General features: G+C 33.8%; 1 protein-coding gene across 7 annotated transcripts in view; it reads left to right on the top strand.

The window, feature by feature from the left end:
- Nucleotides 1-17,219, top strand: part of drk (growth factor receptor-bound protein 2 drk) — a 230,243-nt gene extending 213,024 nt beyond the window's left edge. For all 7 annotated transcript variants that reach the window (XM_090405856.1, XM_090405852.1, XM_090405855.1 and 4 more), the window contains 2 exons: nt 3,976-4,141; nt 15,955-17,219. In XM_090405856.1, the coding sequence (XP_090261982.1) occupies nt 3,976-4,141; nt 15,955-16,128 (340 nt within the window). In that variant the 3' untranslated portion in view covers nt 16,129-17,219. The remainder of the gene's footprint in view (nt 1-3,975; nt 4,142-15,954) is intronic.
- The last annotated feature ends 604 nt before the right edge of the window (nt 17,220-17,823 follow it).

Genomic DNA, 17,823 nt, shown 5'->3' with positions numbered 1-17,823 from the left:
GAAAATGTCGTCTACATAGCGTAGCCAAACTTTTGGTTTTTTATGATAATCGATTAAAGCATTATTTTCAAAATGTTCCATAAATAGGTTAGCTAAAGGCAGAGAGAGGGAAGAGCCCATAGCCAATCCTTCTTTTTGTTCCCAAAATTTGTCTTGATACATGAAAAAAGTATTATTTATACAATGTTTATAAAGATCTACGATGTCCGGAGGAAAAGAAGTCTTCAAGGAGATTCACAGTTTTGTTTCTTGGAACATTTGTAAATAGGCTGACAAATGTCAAAACTTGCTAAGATGTCTGAAGGGCCAATGTAAATATCTTTTACCTTCTCAATAAAATGTGTACTGTTCTTGATGAAAGAAGATGTTTTTCCTGTGTGAGAAACATCTTCTTTCATGTTAAAATCATGTTAGTGAGATGTTTTGTTAAATTAGAGGTCGGAGAGTCTCTTACATCCACTATCGGTCTTAAGGGAATACCTATCTTATGTATTTTTGGTACACAATAAATTCTTAGAACTAATGGTTGTTTTGATTGTAGAGTCCTTTTAAGTTCTTCAGTCCAATTAGGCATCTTTTTAATTAGATCATTGGTTTTATTATGAGCACGCTATGTGGGATCTCTGTCTAAAGGTCTATAGGTATTAGAATCTTCAAGAAGAGTTTTCATTTTATTGTTATAATCTTCAGAGTTCAAAACTACTGTTGCATTTCCTTTATCTGCTTTGATGATAACGATATTTTTGTCTGATTTTAGTTCTTTGAGGAATGTGTATTCTGTGTAAGGAAGGTTCCTTTGAGGTAATTTGCTTTGCAATAGTAAAGCTGTGCTCTGTATGCTGATGAGATCTGATGTATCACCAGGTAAATTTCTTATTCCTTTTTCTGTTTGAACGATTATGTCAATTTTTGCTAGGAAACGTGGTGTTAAGGCAAAGTTGAAACCTTTCGTGAGTAGATTTTTTTCGGCTCTTGATAGGACTCTTGAAGAAAGGTTAATAACTACTTTGGAATAATCTAGGTGTTTTTGTTTTTCATGAAGAAGTAACATTAAATTTTTTGATTAAAGTGCTTCTTCCGATCAGAAATTGCTGCAGCTTTGTTTTATGTGATGATATCTATGTTGTTCCACAGGTTGGACAGAAGAGATGTGGCTAACTCATCATGTAGAGAAAATGTATCTCAGCTAATTTGTGCTAATTCTGATCAAATGGCTGAAATTCTTTCTCTCAGAATCGCTAGTCCATTGTTCGATAAATTCTGTTAGCTTTATTTGTATGGAACGCATACAAATTTGATTTGGATGAACTTAGGTATGATATCATTATCTCTGCATCGGATTAAGAATATAAGACGGCTTTTGAAATTCAGATGTTTAATACGTAATTTCTCTAGTTGCGTAACTTTATACCAAAAGCATCACTGTGAGCATTAATTGCAAGTGGAGTTTTCTGTGGTTTAGAAGTTAATAAAGCATATTCCGGTAATTGGATCACATTTTTTTTTTTATTGAGCTAAAAGCACAATAAAGAAATAAAACCCAATAAGTTTCGTAAGTCGTTTCACTTGCACATCTTCAGGAGTAAAAGGTAACTGAAAGTTAAAACAACAAAAAAAAATTAATAGTTCATACTATACAGTTGTAGCCATTTGACTGTTTATATTAATGAATGTCTAGTTTTGAACTCTGAAGATTATAACAATAAAATGAAAACTCTTCTTGAAGATTCTAATACCTATAGACCTTTAGACAGAGATCCCACATGGCGTGCTCACAATAAAACCAATGATCTAATTAAAAAGATGCCTAATTGGACTGAAGAACTTAAAAGGACTCTACAATCAAAACACCCATTAGTTCCAAGAATTTATTGTGTACCAAAATTACATAAGATAGGTATTCCCTTAAGACCGATAGTGGATGGAAGAGACTCTCCGACCTCTAATTTAGCAAAACATCTCACTTACATGATTTTACCTCACACAGGAAAAACATCTTCTTTCATCAAGAACAGTACACATTTTATTGAGAAGGTAAAAGATATTTACATTGGACCTTCAGACATCTTAGCAAGTTTGGACGTTTGTCAGCCTATTTACAAATGTTCCAAGAAACAAAACTATGAATCTCCTTGAAGACCTCTTTCCTCCGGACATCGTAGATCTTTATAAACATTGTATAAATAATACTTTTTTCATGTATCAAGACAAATTTTGGGAACAAAAAGAAGGATTGGCTATGGGCTCTTCCCTCTCTCTGGCTTTAGCTAACCTATTTATGGAACATTTTGAAAATAATGCTTTAATCAATTATCATAAAAAACCAAAAATTTGGCTACGCTATGTACACGACATTTTCATCATTTGACCAGGAACAACAGATGAACTCATTGCTTTCAAAAATTACCTGAATAATTTACATAAGAATATAAAATTTACTTTAGAACAAGAAGAACTTAAAAAACTTCCTTTTCTTTACATCCTATTAGAAGTCAATGAAAAGATAATAAACTTTCTTTCTCAATATATAGAAAACCACCAACACAGGAAGATTTCTTAATGCGGCCTCACACCACCATCCTTTGCAAAAAATAGGTCTAATAAAAACCCTGAGGGCCAGAGCTTATAATATTTCCAGCACAGAGAAATGAAGAATTGGAATATTTAACACAGATCCTCAAAAAAAATGGTTATGTACCCAAGACTATCAAAAAAATCCTCCACACACCTGCCACAAGCATCCCACAGAAACAAGATTTCAAAAACACCATCATGCTTCCATATTTCAAGAATGTTACAGACAATATGGCTAAATTACTAAACAAACATAACATCAAAGTAGCCTTTCTGCCGCTGGAAAAAATTTCAAGAATTCTATATCCCCTGAAATCTCCACATCATCCTTTAAAAAAGCCAGGTATTTATAAAATTTATTGTTCTTGCGGCATCTGCTATGTAGGACATATAGGAAGATCTGGGGAAATACGCATGAACGAACACCAAAAGGATGTACAAAACAGAAGAGAACACAAATCAGGTCTAGCTTTCCATACCACTTCCACTGGCCATAATGTACTCTGACAGAAAACAAAGATGTCTTATATAGAAAAAACTGTTACATAAGGAAATTTAAAGAAGCTGCAAACATGCTTAGAAGTCCAACACAACGCAATAAAAACCAAGGCTTAATTCTACACCAAGTTTGGTCAGCTTTGATAAAAAAAATATACTTCAGTCAGACCTCGGATATTATGATCGTGAGCAACAGAATGTGGCATCATCCAGCATTGTTTAAACTTAGCACTGCTTTGAATCTGCATTCTGATTTTTTAATTTTATAAACAGTCAGACGGCTATAACTGTATAGTGTGAACTATTAATTTCTTTATTGTGCTTTTAGCTTCTTTGTTATATTCCAATGATTTTTCAACTATCTGTTGTAAAGTAAAACTCTGATCCTGGCAGCCTCTGTTTGGCCTGAATCCAGCTGGTTCTTCACCAAGCTTACCTTCCACAACCATATCTCAAGTATACTTGCATAAATCTTACCAGGAACACTCAGTAGGGAAATACATCTGTAATTCTCACATTCAGTTTTATTTCCGTTTTTTTTTTTTTTTTTTTTTTTTTTAATATGGTATTTTGAGAGCTCTACTCCAATCATCTAGAATTCGTCCCTCTGTCCAGTCCTTCTGGACAGAGGGGTGAATATTGAAAAATATGGTTTTTCTTTTGATATTTTTCTGCATATAATATATTTTTAACATAATACCATATGATAATTAAAGCGCATCATCTCATTTTTTTTCTTGAAAAATGATGTCACTTTCTTTAGTTATCACGTTATTTACAAATCACTGAAGAACTTGACTATGCACAGCTAATCTCCAAATAATAACATCATGAACACTGAGGTCCTGCTGCATTATATTGTTAAAAGAAAATATATCTAAGTGGTTTATTTTCTACCTTTAGGTGTGGTGATGCCGTTCAGCATTTTAAGGTGCTTCGTGATACTCAAGGGAAATTTTTTCTTTGGGTTGTTAAGTTCAATTCACTTAATGAACTGGTTGAATATCATCGTTCTGCATCTGTGAGTCGTTCTCAAGATATCAAGTTGAAAGACATGCATCCTGAAGAGGTAAGCTTCTTTGTTTTTTCAAGCTTTGTTTGTACTAAAGCAATATTACACTTGCTTAAATTTACCTGCATTGAGTGTATTGTATGTTTTGGTGTGATTCTTAATAATTTCTTTTTTTATCTTTGAATGTGTTAGTTATCTACACCTGATTTTGTTCAGCAATTTCGTATAATTATAGTTAACTCCATTATAGTATTGCACTTGTATTGTGCAAAGTCTTTGATATTAGCTCTGTATTATGAACAACAATAGGAGACTCAGATATTTTCTATAGAGAGCTGTGATTATTAGTAGTTTATGCTCCAAAATTCTTTGTTTACTTTTGTGAAAGTAGGTGCATTTATATTTGAATTTTCATAACTTTATTGAAAATGATACAATGCATAACAGAAAAAACAAAGTTGATATGTTAAACTATTTGAATAAATAAATGTGTGTGTGTGTGCACATGTGCGCGTGCGTACATGCATAAATACTGTTACAATTTCTGTACCCCTCCCCTGCTCAGCCAACATTTGTGTGTTTATCAGTAGAGAGAGTTGTCTAGCTGTACAGGTTAACATGCTGTACGAAGATTATGATAACCATGTAGCTATAATAGCACTTCTCCAGGTTGGAATGCAGACACTAGGATGTGTGCATATCAGACTATTAACTGTTATAGCAATACAGAAGACATATCTGACCACACTGCATTAGGAAACAACAGCTTGTGAGGACTGTGAAGGCATGCCTCCACCATAATCCTGTTAGAATGCAGAAGGTAATTTTGTGAGAGATGAGTGTTTGATACAGAACCATGTCACATGTACTAACTGATGACCTGGAGGTGACAGCCTATCGTCATTCTGCTGGATACTTCCTAACACCACAACTTATGCAGCAGAGGGTGATAAAATCAAAGGCACTTCTCCAGCAGCATGCGAACAACAGACACAGAGAATCTTCTTCACAGATGAAGATTTTCTCCACTGAAGAGTTATTTAACTGCCAAAGCGATCAGGTATTTGCTCCAGATGGTCACAAAGTAGCGGCATGGTACCCAGGATTCAGAGAGGTCATCCTCTTGCATCAGTCATGGTTTGGTGGGAGGTGACGTATCTGGGGGTATCCAAGTTGCATTTCTGCAAGAAGGGGGGGGTCCAAACTTCTACCAAAGTGTATCAAGACTGTGCCTGGAACCTGTGGTACAGCACCTTGTTTCACAATAAGTAGTAGACCTTCCAACAGGACTCAGCCCCTGCACACAAGGCAAGGACCACACAACAGTAGTTGAAGGCGAATGTGCCAAACCACATATCACCATCCGATTGGCCATCTGGAAGTCCAAATCTGAATCCAATGAACTTCAAATTGCGGTCAGAGCTTGAGAGAATATCCTGCAAGAAATCGACACCCCAACATCGCCAGCTTGAAGGTGGATTTGGAGCAAGTATAGTCCGGCCACAGAAGCGAGAGCTCTCTTTGGCAGACTGCCAAGAAGAGTCATTTCATGTTGAAGGGGAGAAAGAAATAAGGCAATGAATGAATTGGTCAACAGCACGCAAAAGCACATGATTTATACGTAAAATTTTCCAACTGTTAAACAAGAAAAATAGTTCATCATCATTAAATTTCTGCCATGTACCCTCAGGAGGTATACAGGATATGATAATACTACATGAAAAATTTACATCATTACTAACTTCCTATCTACAATTTTCCTCTGGATCAGTCTTTTACTTTTCAAGACTCCAATATTATCAGATCTTATATTTCTGTCGTCTAAGGCACTTTGTACCATTTCATATCAATCCACCTATATCTTGGTCTTCCTCTGGGACGTTTTCCTGCCAACCTGGCAGAGAACACTTGTTTTGCTAATCTTTCTTCGCCCATTCTGTTTAAATGACCATACCACCTCAGATTAGCTATGCTAACACATTCCTGGAATGCTTACAATGTCAAGTTCTTTTCTAATATCATCGTTTTTAATATGATATTGCTATTGATGCCATCTGTTCATACCTCTGATCTTTCTCGGGATTCTCATATCTGCGGTCTCTATTCTTTGGTCTAGTGTTTTACTTCTGACCCAGCTATCAGATCCATAAGTTAAAACTGGTTTGAACACTGTCTTGTATACAGCTAATTTAGTGATCCGACTAATTTCTCTCTTATTCCATATGAATTTATTCAATTGACTTCCTACCATACTAGCTTTCTGATTCTGTTGTCTATTTCCATATTCAATTTACCATCTTCACTAAAAATCGTGCCTAAGTAGGTGAAATGTTTTACTTGTTCCACAGGTTCTCCATTTTCAACGATTTTGCCTAATTTCATTGTCTTTGTCTTTTTATTGCTGACCTTCATACCATATCTATTACAACAGTTATTCAATTTAGTCAGGGAATCTTGCAGACTTGTAATGGATTTATTGATAAGTATAACATCGTCCGCATAAAGCAAAGAGCTGACATCAACATCTCCAATTCTGATATCATGTTTAATACCACTTTCCTTCATAATGTGATCCATATAGATAATGAATAACAGAAGGGATAACGTACATTCTTGTCTCACACCAGATTTAACATCAAACCATCTTCCTGTACTTCCTTGAATTCTAACTGTCGACTTACAACTCAAATAAAGACTAAGTATTGCTTGATATAATTTTCCATTGACACCATATAACTGTAGCATATTGAAAAGGTTTTCTCTTGACACCTTGTCATATGCCTTTTCCAGATCAACAAAACTTAAATACATATCTTTGTTATATTCCCATGCTTTCTCAACTATTTGTCGTAAAGTGAAGTCTGATCCTGAAAGCTTCTATTTGGCCTGAATCCAGCTTGTTCTTCACCAAGCTTTTCTTCCACAATTCTTCTCAACTATTTCTCAAGTATACTAGCATAAATCTTACCAGGAACACTCTGTAGGGAAATACCTCTGTAATTCTCACATTCAGTTTTATTTCCCTTTTTATATATGGGTATTATGAGAGCTCTACTCCAATCATCGGGAATTCGTCCCTCAGTCCAGGCCTTCTGAACTATGCAGTGCAGCAACTGCAAGACTTTTATACCACTATACTTCACCATTTCTGGTCGAATATCATCTACATCTGCTGCCTTTCCACATTTTAAGCCTTTGATGGCTTTTTCTACTTCAAGTATGGATATGTATTCCTGACTGCATGCCTGGTCAGTATTTTTTATCACTGTGCTGTCATCACTGCTTGTTTCATTTAGCAGTTTCTCGAAGTAATTACTCCATACTTCAAGGATATCTTTTTCTCCCATTTTCATGTCACCTTTATCATCTCTAACTCCTTTTACAGTACTCCTTCCTCCATTTCTAAGCTTCTTCAACAACCTCTAGAATATTTTGCCATCTTGATATTTATTTTCTATGTTCTTGCCAAACTCCTCCCATGACTTTTGTTTAGCTAGTTTTACACAGTGTATAGCTTTCTTACATTTGTCTCTGTATTCTCTAAGAGCACAAGCTGACTTATTTGCCGGGAACTTTTGATATGCATTCTTCTTTTCCTTCACTGCCTCTTTAACTTCCTGTGTCCAGCATGATGTTCTGATTTTTCTATCCTTGCAGACAACCTCACCACATGCCTTTCTGACTGAATTAATCAAGGTTTTCTTCAAGGCTTGCCACTGAATCTCCACGGTTTGGTTCCTGTTCTCAAACTCTTTCATTTTTTCTTCAATATTCTTTGTGTATTTTAGTCTACAGTTCACATCTGAGAGCTGCTGCTCAACTTTTATTCGCTTTAAAACTTTCTTACATGTTATTCTTTTCAATATGAAATTCAGTTTTATCCTGCTCAAAACTAAATACTGATCAGTTTCAATTTCAAATCCTCTGTACACTCTGGTGTCCTGCACCAGAGAGAAAACATCACTATCAACAATAACATAGTCAATGAGACTTTTCTTATTTCTTGCCTCTTCTCTCCGTGTGAATTTGTGCACATTTTTATGATGGAACATGGTGTTGGTAATAACCAGTCCATGTCCTGAGCAGAAATTCAATAAGTATTTGCCATTATTATTAGCTTTGGTCTTTTCTCCAAATTTTCCCAATAAAGTTTTGTATATCTGACAATCATTTCCTACTCTGCTATTTATATCCTCAACAGGGACCAACTTTTCCTTTTTCATTGTGTCAGCTGCTTTCTCTAAATCCTCAAAAAATTCTTCCACTTCTACTTTAGTAGAACCTTCTGTTGGACCATAGGCACAAATAAGTCTCATTGTCCAGTTCCCCTTTCTGATGTTTGCCCACATCACTCTACTTGAGACTTCCTGCCATTCAAGATTAGCCTCATATTTAGTGTTGAATACAATGGCTACTCCTTCTTTTCCCTGATTGTCATTGCCTGAATATAACATTTTGTATTTATTGCTCAGAAAGATCTCACCAGATTTTGTCTTTTTTGTTTTGGTCACCCTTATTGTGTTGATCTGGTACTTATCCAATTCCTCAGCTAGCTCCATTTCTTTGCCATCTCCTTATGTTGGTAGTACTGATCTTGAACTCTGGTGATGTTGATTTGGGGTGTGTTTCAGGATTTATTCCAGTAGTTGACTTTTTGCTGTTCACCCTGGTTCCATGGTGAAAGCAATAGGGGGTCTTGTTTAACCGGGGCGATGCCCAAGCCGGCATGAAATTTTGTCACGTTGTACCATCATTTTGTATTTTGGTTTAACCCCATAAGAATACAGTTTGGTCGGCTAAATCCCAAATTGCCAGCCTATCCTTGTTCGTTCAGTATCCAGGTAGACACCCAACAGGGTGCACCACGAGAAGGTGAGAATTGGACATTAGGTCAGAATCCCTGGTCAGTTCTCCGCATTCCTTTAAAGGCTATGTGGAGGTCTTTTCTCATTTATACCGCTTTATCCTTAAGCACCCCTAGTTACCACTTTAAAAACTATAATGATCATAAAAGAGAAGTTAATTTTCCGACATGTAATAATAAACAACTCATTCCACAATACTGATTGATTACCCTATTATTTGAGTGGATTCTCCTTCTGTTGTGGCATGCACAGAAGTGTTGAATGGGCTCGTATCTGTTGGTGTACGATAGTGGGAGCACATCTGCTGAATGGTGTGCATGCCACCATCGATATGTGACTTCACAGACTTCAGACATGTATGAAGGCAAAAGGAGGACATTTCGAACATTGAGTTCTGCTATATGTGCATTATACATGAGGTTTGTTTGTGCTCAGAGCTGTAAATGATTTACTAATAGATTAAAGGTTTAAGCACTGTTCAAGTTGTAACAATATTTATGGCTAGACTAGGTGTGTATATATATATATATTTATTTATTTATTATGATTATTATTTTTGTTATTTATTTATTTATTTTTTTTTTTTTTTCACACACGAAATACAGCACACAAATCCCAACCCATACAGTGAAATCTGAATTGTTGCCAACCTTTACAGTTTTAGTTTGCAATTTTTCACTTTCCCAGTAAACAGCAGCTACTCTCGTTAAAAATTAATTCATCACACAGAAGGATTTTATTTTATTTTTTTCCAAGAAAGGCATCAATCTCCATACAAGCAAGACCAGTGTAGATTGACCTGGTCTTTAACTGAACTATTAGTTTCAAAGTGCTTGATAAGATTAGATGTAGTTTCACATTTTGTTAACCAGTGAATTGATTTTTAAATTTGTAGTACATCTTACTCTTCCTCTCTTACTTTCTTCAAATCTTCAATTATTGTTGATTCTGATATGTATATATACACGTGTGTGTGTATTCGTGCGTGTGTGCGCACGCGGAGGGATTACATAAGTTTCAAAGGCAGAAACTTTGGGAGGAGACTTCCACATAGACATTTTAAGGAATGTAGAGAAATGACTGGAGCATCTTACCCAATATCCGATCCTCACCTTGTAGCATGTTCTATATTAGTTTCTTTGAACACCGAATACAAGACAGTGTTCATCATCAATTTCCTGACATGTACCCTCAAGGGGTGTATAGGATATGATAGTACTACATGAAAAAATTACATCATTACTAACTTCCTATCTACAATTTTCCTCCAAATCAGTCTGTTACTTGTCAAGACTCCAACATTATCAGGTCTTATATTTCTATCGTCTAAGGCACTTTGTACCTTATCAATCCACCTATATCTTGGTCTTCCTTTGGGTCATTTTCCTGTCAATCTGGCAGAGAACTTTCCTCGCCCATTCTGTTTAAGCGACCATACCACTTGAGGTTAGCTCTGCTAATACATTCCTGGATGCTGACAATGTCAAGTTCTTTCCTAATATTTATGTAAATAATATATAGAAAATAAATAATAAATGATTATTTATTTTCATCCTGCATTTTGCATTTTATTAACTTTTTGTATTATTTCATGCATTGTTATATTGTCCATGCGGTTAGCTCTTCACAACCATATGCCTTGGGGAAGGAGTGTCCTAGGTTTGATTTCCGTTGACGATGTGAAGAGCTTAAGGATCTTCCTCAGCAATAGCCAAGTTAGATGGGCATGGACAGCAGGATTTTTCCCCCCCAGGGGGGGGAACCCTTCTATCCTGGGGTTTTCCCTCCTGCAAAGCAGGCAAACCGGCCCCGTGAACACGCGTTTAAACAGACATGAGATACTACCAGGAATAAGGAGTAACCAACCTATTCCATGGGATTATCGGTTACGGAAGGTTATTCTTCTTTTCAGTCATTTTCTGTTCCATTGCTGGATGAAGGCCTCCTCCAGTTCTTTCCACCTTTCGCTGTTCTTGGCAATGGTTGGCCAATTTTCCCCAACAAAATTTGACAAGTCATCACTCCACCTTCTTTTAGGATGTCCTCGTCCTCGTTTCCCTTCTTTAGGAATCCAGTTTGTTAGTATGGTGGTCCATCGCTCATCTTCTCTTCTGGATAGATGTCTGGCCCATTTCCATTTTAGTTGCTTGCGGTGACGAATGATGTCAGTGATGCGGGTCTGGCTTCTTATCCAGGTGTTTCGCTTCTTATCTTTTAATGTGATGCCTAGCATCAACTTCTCCATTTTTCTTTAAGCTGTTGTTAATTTATCTGCCAGTGCTTTTGTTAGTGACCAAGTTTCAGAACCATATGAGATGACTAGAAATATACACTGGTTAAATGTCTTCCTTTTTAAACAGAGTGGGACATCATTGTTTTGAAAAAAGCTTTTCAGTTTTCTGAATACGTTCTAGGCAAGTTGAACTCTCCTATTTATTTCCTTTTGGAGTCCACAGATTAGATCAATGAGATGACCCAAGTATGTATATGAAGAGACTCTTTCCAAGAAATTGTTTTCTATTATTTTGTTTTTTTTTTGTTACAAAATGATTAAACATGATTTTAGTTCTTTCTCTGTTTATCTTTAGACCGACTTTTCTGCTTTCATGATATAGGTCTTCTATCATTATATTAAGATCTTCTGGAGTGTTTGCAAAAATTATGATATCATCTGCATATCTTAGGTGTGTTAAGTTTCCGTTATTAATTTTTACACCAAGGTTTGTCCAGTTTATATTATTAAATATTTCTTGAAGGCTGCTGTAAAGATTTTGGATGATAGTCTTCTTGTCAGACACCTTTTTCAACTGATATTTTATTATCGGTTGAATTGTTGCTATTGCAGTGAGGTATATTGCCTGGAGGAGGTCCATATATTCTCCAAGAACTCTCTGATTCTGGATTGCTTTGATTATTGCATTATTTTTGATGGAATCAGATGCTTTTTCATAATCAGTGAAGGCTAAACAGAGAGGCAATTGGTTTTCTTCTGCTTTTTCTATTATTTGTTTTACTGCATGAATATGATCAATTGTGTTAAAGCCTTTACAGAATCCTGCTTGTTTTAGACTCATGAGTCTAGAAGAGGTGTTAACCTGTTTGTTATTACTTTTGTGAGAATTTTGTACAGATTAGAGAGAATATTAATTGCTCTATAGTTCTTTATGGAAGCTTACATGGTAAAAATGTGTAGGCCTGCACGAAAGCATAGCATACGATGATACAATGATGATTGCTATATTGAATATTGTTGTGCGTAAAGAGTCTCCTTGTCTAATGCCATTACTAATTTGTATCTCTTTACTTATTTTGCCTTGTGTTTTTATTATACAGCTAATTATCTTTTTACACGGCTTTTTTTTACACGATTTCGAAATAACATGGTTCAGAAAACAAAAACAATGATATTTTCACACGGAATATTTTGATTTAACGCGGTTCAAATGGAGCTTATTTTTGACATTTCTTTTCATTTCAGTTTTGTTAAAAAGGGTATTTCCATTATAATTATAATTATCATTTTTTAGTACAATACATATGAACTTAAACTTGAATTTTTGGGAACCCCTTCCCCTTAATGTTTTAAATATCAGGAATTACTCTACGCTACAAAATGTAGAAAAATACCAAGTAGAACTTATATAGCGAAATTACAAAAAAGTGTTGGTGTCTCTTTAAAGCAGCTAAGGGTCATCTGACTATTATTTTGCAGCAATGCTTCAGGAGATTGTATATTAAAACCATTACATTATTGATGGAACCATTTATTAAAAATGAATGGTTCCATCAATGTTTTGTTCCATAAGTTAAACACTGTTTGATGGAAAAAAATCTGAACTTTAAAGTTTTATTGATTATAGACAATGTGCCTGTCCATTCTATTTTAGAACACCCGAATGTGAAATTTTGTTTTTTCTGCCACCTAATACGACATCCTTAATACAACCACTAGACCAGGGTGTTATCGCTACCTTCAAAACTTACAAATTTTCTATTTTGGATTGCATCAGACTTGCTAAGTTGGCGTTATCATAATTGAAACCATCAACTTTAAATGCATGCTGGAAAGATACTTGGCCAGAATGTGTGAAAAAGAAAAACCCAATACCTTTGCATACAACTGAATATCCCAGTATCATCAGATTAGCACATGCAGTTGGCAGAGAAGGATTTGATGATTTTTCATCTGCAGATATTGAAGAATTGATGGCTGATAAGACTGTTAGTAATGATGAAATAATAGAAGCTGTCCTTGAGAATCTCGATGAAAAGGTTACGATGATGAAGAGATTGTACTCACTGCAGGATTAATTAAAGAAGAGCTTCAAATGGCTAGTAAACTGCAAAGTCATTTTCTTACACGATCCATTTACTGAATAAACTGAAGTGTGTAAGGTGCGATATGAAGAATTATACAAAGATCTAGTCAAAACAGGATCTCAACAGTTACGAAGCTTGTGGTAAAATAAAAATCAACCTTCAGAATTATTGGAAATTAGTGCTAATTTAGTTCCTTTAAGAAAACATTTCGCCATTGCAGTATGAACAGGACGGCCAAAGTGATGGAAGTGATTAATTCCAGTCTCACACAAAATAATGCGGCTACTGTCAGAAAGTGATACCGAATGAAAAAATAGAAGAATGGTTCCACATGTGAAAACCTGATACAAACAATAAGTTTATTTCGAATAAAACATATATATACATGTATCTTTCTTAAAGAAAATAGTGTGTCACTAATAACTATATGTGCGGGTGTATTTGGACATTTTCGACTTTCTGTTTTATTAGTGACACACTATTTTCTTTAAGAAAGATGTATATATATATATATGTTTTATTCGGAAATAAACTTATTCTTTGTATCAGATTTTCACATGTGGAACCATTCTTCTATTTTTTCATATGCACTGTATTCTTTTTTACACGATTTTTTCTGGAACCAATCTACTGTGTAAATGGAGAATTGGGTGTATTTCTTTAATTGTTTGTATTACGTTTTCTGATACTTTTCTTCTCTGCAATATTTCCATTACATCTTGAATTAATATTCTTTCAAATGCTTTTTCCAGATCTATTAAGCATATAAACAAGTTCTTATTGTATTCTATTGTTTTCTCTTTCAATTTTCTGATTATGAATATTGCATCTGTACAGATGCAATACAGGATCTATCTTCTCTGAAACCTTGTTGTTCATCTAGTAGATTAATTTCCTTTGTTATTTTATTATTTAGGATTCTTGTTAGTACTTTTAATGAAGTATTTAATAAATTTATCCTTCTATAATTTTCTATATTCTGCTTCTTCCTTCTTTTGTATATTAATAAATCACATTTGTTTCTGTATACCATAGAAATCATATTCAAGTTCTTTTGTATATGATTCCCGAAATCGATTTTTGCTTTCTATTTTCTTTTGATTAACTTTATTTCTTATTTCTTTATATTCGTTCCAGTTATCTGTTGTTTTCATTTGTATATATTTTTGATATTTTTCTTTCTTTTCTTTTCTTTTGTTAATGTTTTTATTTCTTCATTAAACCATGGCATTCATCTTCTAGATTTTGTTCTTTTTTTTTTTTTTTTACCCCTAATTCTTCTGTTGCTATTTCAGTTAGATTTGTTTTAAAAATCTTCCAATTATCTTCTGCATGTTGTTCACTGCTTAAACACTGAGTTATTATCTTGGAACTTTGGTTTTAATCTATTATAGTATAATGTTTTTATGCTTTCTTCTTTTAATAATTCCACTTTAAATTTTATTTCGACATTGTGTTGATTTTCTTTAGATTTTATTTTCACCCATTTTCTATAAAGTCTTAGTTTACATATTAACAGGTTATGATCACTTCCAATTTCTGTTGATGTTAACACACATTCAGTCAACTAACATTTTCTATTTCTGATGCTTGTATTACTTTATTACATATTATATAGTCTATTATTGATTCCTGTCCTTGTTTTTCCAAAAGTTATTTTGTGCTGTTTTTTATGCTGATGAAATGTATTCATTATTTTTAACTTATTATTTGCACAGAATTGTATCAGTGCTTCTCCCTTATTATTTATTGTTCCTTCATTAAATCTTTGCATAATTCCATTTATTGGTATATTTCCTATTATTGCATTTAATTCTTCCATTATAATTAATTTTTCATTTGGTTTTGTTTATATTATTTGTTGTAGGTCCTCATAAAAAGCCTCTGTTTTTTTCTTTTCTTCCTTCTTCTGGGGCATATACTATAATTATATTTATTTTATCTCTATATGTCTTAGATGAAGTCTTAAGCTAGATATTATCAAATATCAGAAAGTTCCAGATTTGCCATCCTTATGTTAGAAGGACTCATACAGTGCAATTTGACAGTTGAGGCAGGGTGTAGTTCTGTAATATGGCATTCAGTCAACAGGTGATACACGTGATTCAAGTTGGTATTTATGTTAAGCATGTAAATATGGAAGAGTGACTTTTTTTTTTTAAGTTTTTTTAAATATTTGGAGAATTTTTGAGATAGGTTTGGTTTTCATTTTAATTGTAGTGACACTATTTAAATTTACTATCATGGTCGTGTTTTAGAGATGAAAGAGCAGGTGGACATGCACTGAGGGGAAATACTCTTAGGTGTGTCATCCATTCAGGGAACATTCATTCTCCATATAATGTAGCCTCAACAATGACCTACATAAATGCACTGCCTCCCTCCAACACTATTATGTGTCCATGTCTTTTAGTGTTTTTTGTAATGTTTAATTCCAAAATAACATAATGTTTTTGTTATTTCTTACAGTTAACATCCCCATGCTGGATAGAAATCTGATCTATGTCAGTATTATATTTTTGCTTAAAATCACAAGGAATTAGCCCTTGAAGTGTGGCATATTCCTCCTAGGGTGCTCTGTTTGTTAATATATGTATTGATTTTAATCACATTTTGTATGTTTATTTACTTATATAATCAAGTGCCCTGCCTGGTCCACAATAATATTAATTTTTCTTTTTTCAGTTCTTGGTTCAAGCAATGTATGACTTCCAACCTCAAGAACCTGGTGAACTTGAATTTCGACGAGGAGATATCATTACAGTAATTGACCGATCTGATCAAAACTGGTGGGAAGGAGAAATTGGATCTAGGAGGGGATACTTTCCTGCTACTTACGTTGTTCCTTATCATACATAATTCTTTGAATAAGCATTAATTGTACATAATGCCCATGTTTTCAGTCCATTTTTTGAAATTAGCATAAGGTAGAGGCTCCCTTTTCCCTTCGGTATTTGAATCCTATCCCTCTTCCCCTAAAGTGTGGCTTGCCACTAATTTATCCTCCCATTTCCCATTGTTCTTTGATTTTAATTTTATATACTGTGACCTATTCAGTTATTCATATGCTCTCTCTAAGTGTGTATTAAAGTGTAACTATCACCGAAATGATCTGTAGTGGTGTGTAGGTAATGCAGATGGCGATATATCCTTGCTTCTTCCTTTCATTATGTAACATAATAAAAAACGCTTCTATAATTTTATATATATTATATGAGCTTTCAGCATGTAGCAGTAGCAAGTTTTTATTTCATACTTTTGCTCAAAAATCATGTTCTTTAATGTTGTCTTGATTGATTTGTGTCATAAAGTTCTGAATATAAAATTATATATTAAATAAATCTTGTAATAAATTGTGAGAGTACAATGTGGAAATTGCCTTTGCTCCTTAAAATGCATCAAGGTGTCCTTTTTTAATTATTATTAAAACGTAATTATCCTTTAATTTACAGATTTAGTTCATTTAGATCATATTCATTATAAAATAAAAATTATGTTTGTTATGTTAATAAAATGTTAAAATGTAGTTATAAAATTGAAGAAAGTGTGACATAGAAGTCAGCAATAAATTAAGACTTCACATATTTTACTTTTTTTTTTTTTCAGTGAAACAATGAATGAAACAGAAAATTTGTTTATCCTATTTAAAAAGAAAAAAAAAAATTAATAGTTATTCTTAACATTCCTCCACTAAAACACTTGTTTTTGTCAAATCAGTGTAAGCCTTTTTTTTGTTACTATGTAATACTAACAGCTTTTCTTATATTATATTTTTCGTCATGTTATTTAAGTCTTGTTGTTTATGGCATTTTAAAACATCAAAATATTTTTATTCTAAAATGAGAAAATCATCTTAAGTTTCATGTCCCTATTGTCCTATTACAGAAATGCATTTCATCTAAATGCCATCATTACTGTTAAGATGCCAATAAATTGCTTTAAAATTTTCAGATATTTCCTTTTGTGTTATAATAGATAATTAGCATATCTTGCTTACATGTGATTTGTAATATCATCAAGGACATTTTTCATGCTGTAGGAGCAAGCTCAAATTAATTATCAGGCAATACAGTAAATGTCATCAGCTAATCAGCTGTTGGGATTTCAAGTAGATCAGATAGTTGAGAGGAATAGAAAATATGCTTTAGGGTATTTCATTTTGTATATGACACCAGAAAAAAAGTATACTTTATCTCCTTTTATGTGACTCCAACCCATGAAAGGTTGTAAGCCTATAGTACATTAATACCATGGGTGGTTGAGAGTTAGAAACACAGAGATTATCTAACCCTTATCCCATTATATCCAAAAACAAATGATGTGGGGTTACTAAAATTCTTTTTCTTCCAATATAGAGTAAAGAAGTGAAGAATAGATCTTTGGCAATGTTTGTGAACTATTGAATAACAGACATTTCAGAGATTTGTAACAAAGAAAATGGAAGAAATTTTACATATTGAAGTCAGCTGTAGACTGTTGCAACCACAATTGTAGTTTACTACCACATGTGTTACACTGATTTATTTCTGCAGCTATGGACAGAAAAGTGAAACC

Source organism: Typopeltis vanoorti, chromosome 15 (genome assembly GCF_054136105.1).
Source record: "Typopeltis vanoorti isolate ZY-2024b chromosome 15, IOZ_Tvanoo_1.0, whole genome shotgun sequence".
NCBI classification, from domain to species: Eukaryota; Metazoa; Arthropoda; class Arachnida; order Uropygi; family Thelyphonidae; genus Typopeltis; species Typopeltis vanoorti.
Note: the sequence above shows the minus strand (reverse complement) of the source record. Positions and strands in the feature narration are given on the sequence as shown.